Source organism: Podarcis muralis, chromosome 14 (assembly GCF_964188315.1).
Source record: "Podarcis muralis chromosome 14, rPodMur119.hap1.1, whole genome shotgun sequence".
Classification (NCBI taxonomy): Eukaryota; Metazoa; Chordata; class Lepidosauria; order Squamata; family Lacertidae; genus Podarcis; species Podarcis muralis.
The window spans coordinates 53161721-53176095 of record NC_135668.1 but is presented as its reverse complement, the minus strand read 5'-3'; the positions used below and the strand labels follow the sequence as shown (position 1 = coordinate 53176095).

Sequence of the window (14375 nt, the reverse complement as noted above, 5' to 3'; positions counted from 1 at the left end):
TTTCCTTCCCACCGCCAACATTCAGAATGCTGTTCTGAATGTTGGCGGTGGGGAGGAAAAACCCTCCTCCCACGCAAGCCCCGGGAACAGAGGGAAAGCACTGCGCGCCTTCCCCTCTGTTCCCGTACCTGTCCTGAAGGCTTGCGGTGGGGAGAAAAGCCCTTCTCCGCACCGCCAGCCTGGCAAGCGGTTTCCCTAGGAACGCATTAATTGATTTTCAATGCATTCCTATGGGAAACCGTGCTTCGCAAGACGAAAAACTCGCAAGAAGAAAAAACTTGCGGAACGAATTAATTTCGTCTTGCGAGGCACCACTGTAGTACTAGGGGTTGCCCTCCCTGCTCCTGTTGCTTGCCAAGACTGCCCACCCCCACCAAACTTCCTACCCTCCTTGCCAACCCTCACCCCTCCTTTTATACCTCACCTGAATCCCCATCACCTCACAGCTCCTCTGTGTCCCTCCACCCCTTCTTTATTCAAACTTCTGATGCTGTTTAAAACCACCATTTTAAAATCCGCCTTTTCTTCTTCTCCCTCTCGCCCTGCCTTTATGCAAATCCTCTGATGGAGGCTTACATTTTTATGTATATAGGCAGGGCTGTCTTTAGCATATGTGCCGCCGGGGTGCAAAGATCCACCCAGTGTCCCATCACTGTAAGTGATGAAATTAAAAAGTGCTGTTGTGAATGACAAGCACCGCCGCTGGCGTGGTGGGTTTTTGATAAATGAGCGCACAAAGTTGAAAGTTCTTTAGTGAAACAGTAGGAATACATTCCAGTAATACCTAGGTATATATGTATTTTGTTTTTCTAGCTTGGTCAAAATTATTTATTATTTCATAACAGATAGATAGTTAAGAGCTTAGGCGGCTTCAGCGGCAGGTGCCTGGCGCCCCCCAGAATTCGGTGCCCAGGTGCCCCGCACCCTTTGCACCCCCAGGTAAAGATGGCCTTGTATATAGGAAGAAAAAAGGGGGGGGGGCTTTTGTAGTGATGGCAAGCTCCCCAGAGACTCAAGTCAAGTTGACTTGGAATAAGGTTTTCTCCCACCACACAAAATTGGGAATTAGCTCAGCAATGCAAACAAGTGTGTGCCAAACATTTGCAGGCACTCCAAGCACCCATCATACCCTCCATTGTCATCTTTGCCTGCTCACACAATGCCACAACAAACCTCACTCATGGCAGGAAAAGTAGCAGTGGCAGAGACAGAGATGACTGGCATTTGGAACAGAATGGAGACTGGAGATATTTTTAATAAGCAAAGCTTTCACCAAAACTGCTCCCTCCCCAGTGACTGACCAGAGTGGACAGTCATTCAGATACTGCAGGGCACTTAACAATCAAACTTAAAGGGATTTTTGACTGGCAGATTACATAGGGTGACTGGCTGGTGCAATAATACACCATAAAATCAAGGGTGGTGAGAGGGCACATCAAGGAGATACTGACAAGAGGAATAGTGAGCAACACCCAAAGGCTGTGCTACCAAGGATGGCAGTATAAATAAGACCCAAAGAAGCACTCTCTGGAACTGCACATCCCAGCATCCTCATTCCAGCAATGCCTCTGGAAAGTGCGGAAGGTGCAAGGGCAACCAACTGACCTCTTGTTTGTCTCCAGCATAAGCTACTTGAGGGAAAACTGCCTCTGAAGAGCTAAGAGCTGCTAATAGACCTGTCATCCATTATTTTGTCTAGCAAAGAAAATCCTGCCGAGAAGCACATCCCATCACATGCAATGGTACTTACTCCCAGGTAAATGCACATAGGACTGCAGCCAAAACTGAAAGTTGTTTTTGTTTTTAAATAACTCAGCTTTGCTCGCCACATTTTATGATTGCATGCTCTGCAAATTTATTACATGTTGTACAAACACCTGCAAATTTATTACATGTTATACAAACACCTGCCACTCTCGTCTGGGTGTGACTCCCCATATAAACCTGACACTTGCCTCTTTCAGGTTACTGAGAGTCCTTCTTTAAAGTCTGAATTTTACAAAGTGTGCCAAAGGTGGTCTTCTAATGACTGCTGTACAAAGCAAGTGACTTTGGCATGCTGGAGCTTTCTGAACCAAATAAAAGGCAACAGTTGAATGTATCTGTTAAATGTTAGGTCACTCCAAGGCACCTGCTTCTTTCCCCAAAGCAAACAGGCAGGAGTGTGGCTTTGTACTCGGAATACTAATGCTGCTTTTATGCCCATCATCACCATACAAAGCCCTTCAGAACCAGCACCGGCAGCCTCTAGAAGCTGCAATGCATACCTCAAAATGCAGACATTTATTAATTTGTTGCAGCACTCGAGGAGAGAAGGGGGAAACATCCTGCATAATACTGAAAGGTTAAAGTTGCTCCAGTGTGGATTTTTAACATTTAGCATTTCAAAGGCTGGAGGTGGGCATGAATGCAGCATGAGATCAAAACACCCATTTTCTAACTTGGACTGCGTCCAGTTCTGCAGCTGACGTTTTGAAATACATCTGTATTTCCAGAAGTAGCAAGGTGATGCTATGCCTAAAGAGGAGAGAGGGAGAGGTCTGCATCAAAAATACAAGAAACATGGCACCTCTTTCACAGTCTCGGAAATAAGAGTTGGAGTTCACCAGAAGGCACTGTGAAATATTCAAACTTTTCTCTCTAGGAGCCTCCTGGTTTTTCATACTGCCGATCTCCAAAAGGCTGAGTTATGTTTTGATCTAAGTTATTAAAAAACATTCATTGCCAAGCCCTTTGTATCCTCACAGGGCTACAAGATGACAGCAGCAAGACCAATGCAAACAGATTGAATTAAAAGTTATTTTTGGAGGCAAGAGCATCTTAAAGAGGCCTGCTTAAGCTTTCAGAGGCACAGAGTCTTCTCTCAGCTTTTCTATACAGAACAGCTGAGCTGGAGGGGGTTATCATCCCTTCCTGACTCATCAAGTGATTGACCTGGTGTCTGGGGAGGAGGCAATATGTACCCCCATTAAACTGTTAGGCTGGGCAGAGGCCATACCCCACTGCTGTGTCTACATTTATTTATTTATTGCTGCAGCTGCAAAATCAGTGTGGTCTTTGAGGGGGCAGATCAAATGTCCAGGGCATTGGTTAGCCACAGCTGGTTTAAGTCACAGTTTATTTCATAAACCACATGTTAAACATGAGTTGTCTGACAGGCAATCAAACAAGCAATGGCTTATTTCTCCAAACTTTGATTTGTTTCCCAAATCTTCTTGCCTTGTGACATTGTAGCTTGATGAGCATCTGAGACAGCATCTGCGACAGCATCTGCATGTAATATCAGGCCATAGATAAAGTGAACCAAGGTTTATAAGCCAACCACAAGCAATTACATATTGTGAACCTGATCAGGAGAGCCCTTAACTAAAACCTGAAGTGGGGGGGGGGGAGAGAGAGAGAGAGAGAGAGAGAGAGAGAATGAGAATATAACAGATGACAGGGGAACACCTGGTGCTGGGTATAATAGCTTCATTGATGCATAGGAAACTGAAGCAGTGCTCCAGAAACCTGCTAAAGGCAGGAAACCACAAGAAGGAAGTAGGTATAGGGAATGACTCTTGGTTTTAGTTGTCTCTGTACTAATGCACAGAGTATGGGAAACAAACAAGATGAATTTGAGCTTTTAATACAGGATGGCAAAAATGGTTTAATAGGCATTGCTGAAACTGGGATAAGGCATTGCTGAAACTGGTGGGATAAGAATCATGACTGGAATGTAGAAATTGAGGAGTATAACTTATTCAAAAGGAATAGACCAAACAGGAAACAGCAGTGGGATATGTAAAGGATGTTTACACTTGTGAAGAGATCTATGACCTGGAGCATGGAAGGCAGATTGAGAGTATATGGGTAAAAATGATAGAAGAGGGAAACAACCACGACCTTAGTGTGGGTATTTGCTATAGACTACCAAGCCAGAATGTGGAATTAGACAATGCCTTCCTATAGCAGATTACCAAACATTCAAAAAGAAGAGATGTAGTAATCATGGGACACTTCAGCTACCTCCACATGTGTTGGAACTCAAATTATGTTAAGCAGTGTTTTTTTTCTGGGGGTGACACAAAGGTACACATACCCTTAGTTTGGCCTCATTGAGAGGCAGTATTTCAATATGAGTAGGAAAATGAGAGTAGCCCTAAACATTTTTTTTAAGGAAAAAAAAGCACTGATGTTAAGAATGTAACGTGGATCCACAATACAAAACAGTACTGGTTTTACACCTGCATTGCTGTCTCTGCTTCTCTCCCAGTGTTCTGAGAATTCCCTACTGCAAGATCTTTAGCTCCTTCATGATTTACTTGGAGAGAAGACATGACAGTCAATCCATTTAATTGTACAGCACAGACAAGTCTTCAGTATACTTATTGCTGATGTATCTTTCCATCCTATTTTCTCCCCTGAGTTCAAAATTACTTAGCCTTGGTCCGAAAGTGGAACATCAGAAAGCCTTCATTTTTTAGTTTCTCAGTTCTGTACAGAACTCTGCTCATTCACAGTTTTCAGCTCATTCATATATTTTCCCTCCTCTACATGACAAACGCACATATGCAGATTGATATAACTCTGCTAAAAAAAAAACCTGCTTTGAGGTGATCGTGCGCATGACTGAAGCAGGAATCTTTTTCTGCAGAAGTACAGAATCAGCGGCACAATTGTAAAATGAACAACAGTCAAACTCCACCAAATCCCAAACACCTAAGCTGTATGCACATTTGTATCAAGAGTGGGGGAGAGCATGTCCTCATCATAAAAACAAAGGAGAAAAAAGAATATTGATGTGATCACATATAACCACTTAAAATAGTGTAATTTTGCAGTGCTTTATTGGTGATGCAATGTAGAAAAATGGATACTAGTGAAATGAAGAAACTGAAGTTATGTAAGAACCTAGGGAGCCTATATCAAGTCAAACTGTCTACCTCCTCTGTCTGTTTGCAAGTCTTCAGGATTTCAGAGATGACTTTCACTGCGCCACCTGGAGATGCTAGGGACTGAACCTAGGATCTCTTGTATGCAAAGCATTGTGCTCTACCCACAAGCTATAACTCTTCTTCTAGAAACTGGACAAGTTCCGAGGGCAGAAGAAAATATTAGAAATGTAATGGTTAAGTTGACATTCAGGAGGAGCAAACTCTGGGTGAAGCAAACCAGGGAAACACTAAAGGAACATGATGGGGAAATCTTCTCGCATCTTATATTTCTTCATGTGAAAGCAACATTAAGGTACTAGTAGGTGGACACCAGAGTGCCCAGATATGGCAAGCAAAGGCACGTTTTACCCTTCTGTTGTATTGACCTTGAACCACCATGGCTCTTTTAACACAGTCATGTTGGATTCCGCAATGCCAACAAATGAATGCAGTGAACAATCTTTCCGTTTGATGTGCCTATTTGAAGAACCACAAAAGCTGCCCCAAAGAACAACAATGTTTCATATGCCAAGGGTAACCAATGTGGTGCCCTCAAGATGTGGGGGACTACAACTCCCACAATCCCCTGTGTCAATTGGCCATGCTGGATGGGGCTGATGGGAGTTGGGAGTCTAACAAAACCTGGAGGACACCAAGCTGGCTACCTGCCCTTGGCCTTCACATTGAAACCCCATGGGCAAGCTTGTTTTTCTTTCATCGTTGGCCTGAGAATGAAGCTGTGGATTTTTGAGTTTCACACTTAACTAAGAATTCCTTCTCACCAGTGAAGAATTTCACGCTTTGAGAATAACTCAAGATCTCACCGCAGCAGAACCTCACAACCTCACAAACCCCATCCAGAGCTGCTCAGCAGTGCAACAGGGACACAGAACAAAAGATAAGTATTTGTGAGCTGTTTTTCGAACAAATTGTTTCAGTAGGTGGAATTCCCCCTTATACACGAATCCTGTGTCTCAGTACCTGGGCTTAATTTGGTAATAAGCACACAAGGCACAGAGGTCCCTTGAAAATAAAATAAGCAACTTGAATGTCAGGAGTACCCAACAGGATTCTGCCTGTGATGAATCCTTCCTTCTTTCCAAAAGTTTCTGAAAGAGCTGCTTTTAGCTCATATCTAATGATGCTTCCAACTACCTTGTGGGCCTTGTTATAATCAAGGGAGAATTTGGGGCTGCAACACACCATATGAGGAAACATTGTTGTCCGCAATGAGTGGTTCCAGATTTTATTTGACACAAAGCATAAAGTAGCTCACCATTTAAGGGGGCAGCCTTAGGTGGCAAAGTCAGACAAGTGCAATTGCCTTATCATATATCACTATGGGGCAGCCAAAAAATGCCAAACAACAAATAGGTTTGCTAGATTTCCCAGGGAGGAACTCAGACAGCTCTTATCAGACATTGCTAAACAGGCAAGCAAGCAAGCAAACAAACAGCAAAATAATTGCATTGCTTGGAGGTACCTAGCATTATTGACTTAACATTAATCAGAAAGTCTTAAGCTTTCATTTTTCAAATGTTGTCCATTGGTTAATTGTGTGCAATATGTATCAGGGGTGAACCACAAGATACTAAAGCTGCAATTTCAGCAACCTTTTAAAGCTGGTGTGAGAAGCTTGCATGAGAGTAGGGGCAAAATTATGTGCATTTCCAGCAAGGAAAATACTGTAGTGGTGAACCAAGATCAAGCAAGACCAACAATGTCACAATTCCTTGAAGGAGCTCGTGCATCAGGGCAAGCAGAACTGATTCTGTCCCAAAACCAGGCCTGATTTGACTGAAACAGGTCAAATCATCAGTTTCCTCCAAAAGTGCTTAGAGCTGGACTGCTACCACGCTCTCAAGCACTTCCCTTCCCTTGAAGGCACTATTTGTGATGGGGTACCAGTTGTCAAGTACTTCAGGGTTTGGATTGGGGTGACTTCATTAAAACTGGTTGCACTACTGACTCCCTCCAAGGTGCCAGGTGCTCCCACCACCACGTAAAGATACATTCACCACATCACAGACTCATCTGGCCACCCCACCTCCCTTGGTTACTAGCTTGAATTAGTCATAATGGCTAGGAGTCAAGGAAGTCTACATTTCAGACCTCATCAACAGACATCCCACAAAATCAGTCAAGTTGCTGTGTCAGACACCTCATCTGGTTCCGTAACAGCAGCAGCATTTGACTCAACACGAAGATGTGTGATTTTATCCTCAAAATGTAGTCTTTCTACTGCCTATGGCAAGAGCAGAAGATTTGTGCCCTAGACCCAGCATCATTCCAGAGGTATTTGGGGTGGTGGAGGAATGCTGAGAAGGGAACTGAGAAGAGCCTCGCTCCCACACAGAGCTCTGCGAGAGCAGAAGAAATTTCACAGCATGAAAATTGTCATTGCAGCACGATTGTATCTTATGTGCAATTAACTTGTGTGATTTCAAACTTGCACCGCTGAAAGCCAGCTGGTTGAAATTGCGCCAATTAAATGAACGCAAGACGGAGAGCTTAAAAGCTCTTTTTGCTCTAGGTTTTCCCAGCGCAGAAAGAACTTGGAAGCTCTCTGCCTTCCTTACTGGGCAAGTCCCACTCAGCATGTGGGTTCTGGATGCTCTCGTGAGATCTAAACATCTGAGTATGCACAAGATCTCGTGAAGGCATCCCAGAGTCCACACTCTGAGCAGAACATCTCTGATAAGCTCTCTGCCCCACTGTGGGTGCAGTGGGGTGGGGGGTACGGCCTGCTTGGCATGCCTGTTCCAGAGGGTAAGGGGCAATTGCGATTCCTGGACAGTAGCATGCATGCCATCTATGAGTTCCTCACTGTGCTATTCCTTGCTTTCTGCTCCTAGTTACAGAATTAAGACCCCCTGGTCTGGCTTTAGAACGAGTGCATCCAAACCCTCAGAATTCACAGCAAGTTACGGTACTTTGATGGGTTGAAGGCGAAGTAGGCCACAGGAGCGGGTACCAAGTGAACCACTGCATTTTCCAGGCTTGCATAATTCCTGGTATATATGCACACTTTTAAGTGATTCAGAAACATGCGCTGACAGGCTACTTCTATGGCTGCCTCTTTTGGCCCCCACCCCTTGACACAGCTCTTGCTCTTACTTACCAAGAATAATCCCATTGGGTTCTTCAGGGGGCTGCCACACAATCCGGACAGAGGTCAGCTTCACCTCAGGGAACACCATCCGCACTGGAGAGCCTGGGGCTAAAAAGAGCAAGAGAACAGCCATTAGAAAGGGCCTGGCAGGTGTGAACCTATCCCAATTTCTTTTATGACATGGTATGGAATCTCAGGGAGAAAGGATCTAAACCGGTGCCTTTGGATCAAGAGTCTTGATAAGCTAAGGCAAGTGAGAAAGCTTTGGACTTGTGCAAAACTGGTCTTAGACCAGAAGAGACTTTAAAAATCCCATGCAACATAAAAAGCTTGCTGTCTTTCGAGGTCAAGTTAGCCATCAATTCTTGTTATATTGCAGCTACCAACGTCATATGTTTTATTGCATTAGTAAATATATTTATGATGATGTTTTGATAAACTAGGGTTGACCTCAGAGGGGACAATCATGCTGGAGCCTATATAATGGGACGTCTGTATGCCAACCAGATTCTGAAAGCCATTTCATAACTCTGGTTATAGCATATTGCTTCATATACTGAATTTTTCCTTGAGAGGTTAAGCAGGTTTCTTAAGTCATTACACAGTTACCAAAGCTGAATCATATTCTCCAACCATGTAGCTAACTTCAATTTGCCTTCCAATTTCACCTAGGCATCTGGGAACCTCTGTTTGGCCATAAGTATCCGAGGGGGAGAAGTTGTGCATTGCCACAGACAGCAGGCAGGCCGCTGAATTACGTCTATCAAGGTCACCAGGGGGAGCTAATGATAATTTGCAAATCCAGAGGTACTGATGTTCACCCCCTTAAGCTGAAATCCCACCTCTGCTCTCCCCTATGATGCTTTTAATTAAATTGATCAGGAAGGAATCAAGCAGGCTTATGTCAGGAGTGTGGGGATGGAAGAACAAATAGCAGCATTTGACAACAGGTAATGCAGGAAGGAAGAGGACAAGATGCTTGTTACATGGCAGTTTGGGCATGTATTTGTTTATCCAATGGATTTGTAGCCAGAGAACGGTATATATGACATTATCACGCTTTATCCCCCTCCCCCTGCCAGCCCATAACTCTGAGAGGTATTAACTTCTGTAAAGAGCAGCCTGCCCCAACATAGGCTGTGTTCACATGGCAGGTGATTCCATTTCCCTGATGCATCTCTAGCTGTTGATTTCCACATTACATCTGAGCTTTCATGTGACGTAAAAAGCCACCTCCGAAATCTAATGGAATACTGTATAGCGCATGCTTAATGCTCACAACCAGTGCTTTTTTCTGGGGGTACACGGGTACGCATACCCCTAAACATTTTGTGAATCTAAGTTTGGCCTCATTGAGGGGCAGCATTTCAATATGAGTAGGAAAATGAGAGTACCCCTAAACAATTATTATTTTTAGGGGGGGGGGGGAGCACTGCTCATAGCTTTGCTCTCCAGCCAGCCCAGACTATTCTCTGCAGCACCTCTTTAATATCATCCTCATCATCTTTATGTTGCTCTTCTTCCAAGCTGGGCAGCTCCCAACATTTAAAAACAAAGTAATAAAATACAAAGATACAAAGTAATAAAAATAAACCGGGGGGGCGGGCGGGGGGGGGGGGACAATGATCAAAATACATTAAAACACAATTTAGAACCAGCCTTGAAACAATCTGTTCTGACAGCAGCCCAGTGAACAGCACTGTCTCCTCCTTAGTTTCTAAAGGCCTCTCTGAACAGGAAGGTCTTAGCCTGCTGGCAGAAGGATAACTGGGAGGGAATCCGTTTAGCCTCTCTTGGGAGGCAATCCCACAATATGGGGGCAGAAAGGGCTCTTTCCCTCATCTCACCACCAGCTGGGACCAAGAGAAAGTGCTCACCCAAGGATCCTGGCAGCCAGGCAGGTTCATAGAGTGGGAAACGATCTTTCGGGTAGCCTGGGCCCAACCATACAACAAGCAGGCATTGAGTGGCTGGCTGCCTTTAAAAACTGCTGTCCTTTGAATGACTTTTTGGACTGGTTATTCAGTGCGGCGCTTTAAATTTATATATTTACAATGTTATATTTCTTTCATTTGACCTCTTTTCTCCTCAAACCATTTGATTTTTCTCAGATTGTGGGTTCCTTAGGGACAGAATTATTAAAACTGAGGAAAAATGCTGCTGTAAAGCTGCTCTAAGCTCATGGGATAGCAAGCAAGCCAATGGATAATGATAAAAAGAGAAATATTGTTAGAATTTTAGGGGGAGAAACATTCAACAAGAGCAGACAGAAAAAATGTTTGGGGCTTCCCCTCTGCCAGCCTGAAATCTCCCCCACCCCCTGCTCCATTTCGCAAACCTCTCTCCCCCCCCCCCCCCAGCATCCAGGCTTAGCAGAAGTGGGCAACTGGTCTGCCGAAGCTCTGAAGGTGAGCCCTAGAGCCATGAGCCCCTGAACATCCATGTGGCTAATGAATACACATTCCTTCCATCAGACCCCAGAAAGCCTCTCGTCCTTTCAATATGTCAAACCCTAAACAGGAATTCTCAGGCTTACAGATAGTGTCGGCGAGTAGAACAATACAATGTTCATGCACTAATTTCACAAAAGGTCATTTTATTATTCTTTTGTTCAAGGTTGGTCTAGGCACACTCTTGGGACAGGAAACGCCACATCGCGCTCACATTCAATCACAGCAAGGTTTGTTTATCACGTCCCATTATCCCACAGCTTTTTTTTTATTACTATGATTGGATTTCTGTAGGAGTTCATAATTGGGCTGTAAAAATTTGCTTCAGGCTGGAACTGGCTATAAAATATCAGGTTTTAGAGTGAAACAATCTTTTTGTCAATTACTGGGAGGAGGGGGGAAATAGACTGCAATTTTTGGGAGCAGATTCTCAGCTAGAAACGAATAGGACTGTGCCTCTTTACATTAGGGGAGGATCTGGTTCTTTGAGATTAAAAATGGAATCCACCTGATTAGCTGCTGATATGCACCCCCCCCCCAAAAAGCTAGAAGGTTCTAGTGATCCACATACACTTACCATCGTCCTTAGTTCTCTCGATGACTGGAGGGGAGCTGGGGATCCCGTCCCCAATGCGTGTGAATGCCAGAACCTGAATCTCATAGAGCACATATTTCCGCAAACCAGCTAGAAGGATGGAAAGGGTGTGGTTCCCTCTCACGACTTGGCTGCTTAATTTGCTTTCCACATCTTTGGGCTTGAACAAAATCTGAAGTGGGGGGAAGAAGAGTATGATAAATACATATAGAATGATATGAAAGGGATAGGGAGCATTACCTCGCTCCCCACAAGCAGCAAGGCATTCAGGAACAATATTTTACAGGGACGGCAACAACAATGTTACTGTACCCTGCTCAGCTGACCAGGTTGCCCCAGCTATGCTGGGTGGCTTCCAACAAAATAGAAAAACACAGAACAAAACACCAAACATCAAAAGCTTCCTACCACAGGCAGACGGGATGCGGGTGGCACTGTGGGTTAAACCACAGAGCCTAGCACTTGCTGATTGTAAGGCCAGCGGTTCGAATCCCCGCAACAGGTGAGCTCCCATTGCTCGGTCCCTGCTCCTGCCCACGTAGCAGTTCAAAAGCACATCAAAGTGCAAGTAGATAAATAGGTACCACTCCAGCGGGAAGGTAAACGGCATTTCCGTGCACTGCTCTGGTTCGCCAAAAGTGGCTTAGTCATTCTGGCCACATGACGCGGAAGCTGTACGCCGGCTCCCTTGGTCAATAAAGCGAGATGAGCGCCGCAACCCCAGAATCAGCCACGACTGGACCTAATGGTCAGGGGTCCCTTTACCTTTACCACAGGCAGATTTCTACGGAAAGTCATATAGTTGTGCATCTCTTTGGCATCTGATGGGAGGGCATTCCACAGGGTAGGTGCAACTACCGAGAAGGCCCTCTGCCTGGTTTCCGGTAACTTCGCTATTTGTCAGAAGAGAGAACTGGGGATATATGTTTGCAACCCTATCTACTATTGGCAAACCTCTTGCCAATTCCTATGTAGTCAAATCAGTGGGTTTCAGCAGGCTTGTGAGAACACCAAGATTTGCTGAAGTATCAAAGAGCATTTAAAAAAAAAACCTTGGAAGGAGGAAAAACCAAAAATAGGTCCATGAAGTATGCTGAGTGGTGTTGCCATGCTGAGTGTCTGTTGAAGGAAAAACCAGAGACAGGGAGTGGAGGAATGAGGCGAGCATGGCTGGCTGAACAAGAACACACCACTCAGCAGTGTTTGTTGTGGGCCCCACTTTCTAATTGCAAAGTCAGAAGCGTGCTTGCATGGGGACAGACTATGCTAGGCTGTTCAGCAGCAGCAGCTCCCCTAAAAGCAATCAACATGTCCTTTGAGTCCCCAGCAAGACTTCTCTACTGGGTTAAATTCCTCTGCTGACTACAGTCCCAAATCTGCAATGTTTCTCTGTAGCCAGACAGACACAGAAAGAACATTGGTATCTCTCTCTTACACAAACAAACACACCTGCCCTGCCAGCCCCAACAAACACGCAGCAATGGGTTAGTCTTGTCAGGTAGATGGTAGTTGCCATCCATAAACAAGCAATCAACATAGCATCTCCTAGTCATTGGTGCATGTTAGCCGGACGTCAAAAGTCTTAGCTAGACAGTACACGAGAGACAAGGTAAAGTCTTTAATAACTCACATGTATGCTGTATTGTATGCTGAACATTCAATGTTCAAACTGAAGTCTTCTGAGTAACTCAAACTGATAACCTGTCCTGCGAAGTGAACCTTTTCAGTCTGCTCGTTTGTATCTGTAGGGAGATCTCACTGCTGATAGCTTAACTGATGCAGCATGGAATATGCTGTGCCACAGGATTCTCTTCAGCTCCTTGTGTTTCAGTCTGACATTAGCCGCAATCCCTAAATTATCTAGAATGGAACCTTTCAGCTAAAATACAGGAGATCTGTATGGGATTGTAGGTCTGGGATACACCTTATAGCACTTAGTTCAGCTGCCAGGACTTTAATACCCCAATACTTACTAGTACATAGATAACAACAAAATCAAGTAAAAACAACATGCTGCTTATCCAGAGGCAGAAAAGACTCAGCAGCGCTTGGAAAGATCTACCTTGTATCCAAGGATGAGCCCGTTCTGTTCAGGTTCAGGGACAGCTGCCCAGGTCAAGAGGATCTGAGTGGAACTCACAGCTTCAGCCGACACGTTCTCTGGGGGAGCCGAAGGAACTGCAAATGTCCAGATTTAACAGACATTAGAAGCTGATAAAATCCATTCACTCATCATCTAGGATTTGCCCAGTCATCTCCAATGGTCTATGGGCACAGAGCACATTGAACTGCACCAGTGTTAGAAACTGAGATATGAAAGCTAGGAGCTAAATGGCACCTTGAACCTAGGTTATGGGAGCCACAACAGAATGTTGAGGCACACTTTTTTATAACAAGAATACAAAGATGAAAATTAATGAACTGCAGCTAAAATCTTATGTTCATTTTTCACGTGGTCTAGTCCTCATCTGAAGACTGCAAAAAACAACAACACAAAGCTCTAATTCCCATGCCTAATATTCTTAAGAAGATCTCTTCCCCAGTCTTCAGAGAGTGGCTGGAAGTGGGGAGGCAGAAAAAGATCCTCCTTTCCCTTCACTGTGCAGTTTTAACCTGAAATGTTAGGTGCGCCCAGAGCTCAAAACTTGCTTGTGCTAATGAAACTCCCTGTCGCAAAACGTGCCTAGAACAATGGGAGTTTTGAATGCTGAACTGCACCTAGGGCCTCCTGGGTGCCATCTGAGGGTAGTAAGGACAGAGCCTTGTGATGGCACCCAGTCTGTGAACATCATTCCCAGGTACATGAACCAGGATCTACCACTTTTGTATTTCACTTGCTGGCAAAAATGCTTCCACTTACTTAGTCTTTCCAGGTCACCTGAATAAAGGTTGTCTGCTGTAATTTATTTGGCCTATCATGTTGTTTTAAGTGTATCCTAAGTGTGTGTGTGTTTAATATTGTTTTCAATAGTATTGTCAATAATAATAATAATAATTTATCATTTATACCCCGCCCATATTTCCCCAGCCACTCTGGGCGGCTCCCAACAGAATATTAAAAACAGTACAGCATCAAACATTAAAAAATTCCCTTAAAAACTCCACCTTGGAGGTCAAAGGGATGGATTAAAAATAAATAAATAATAATAATAATAAATTTTTATTTATACCCCGCCCTCCCCAGCCAAGGCCGGGCTCAGAGCGGCTTACAAGCAATAATAAAAACAAGAAGAATGATTACAAATGAACAACAAAAACAAAATTCCAGTATCCTGAATCAAAATGCTTCTTCCTCTTTACTT

At 44.2% G+C, this 14375-nt stretch overlaps 1 protein-coding gene across 6 annotated transcripts in view; it reads right to left on the bottom strand.

The window, feature by feature from the left end:
- The window catches only part of SDK1 (sidekick cell adhesion molecule 1), a 588002-nt gene that overhangs the window by 99691 nt on the left and 473936 nt on the right, over positions 1–14375 (bottom strand). For all 6 annotated transcript variants that reach the window (XM_077918733.1, XM_028706986.2, XM_077918736.1 and 3 more), the window contains exons 27-29: positions 13136–13251; positions 11056–11245; positions 8038–8136 (exon numbers count right to left, since the gene is read on the bottom strand). In XM_077918733.1, the coding sequence (XP_077774859.1) occupies positions 8038–8136; positions 11056–11245; positions 13136–13251 (405 nt within the window). The remainder of the gene's footprint in view (positions 1–8037; positions 8137–11055; positions 11246–13135; positions 13252–14375) is intronic.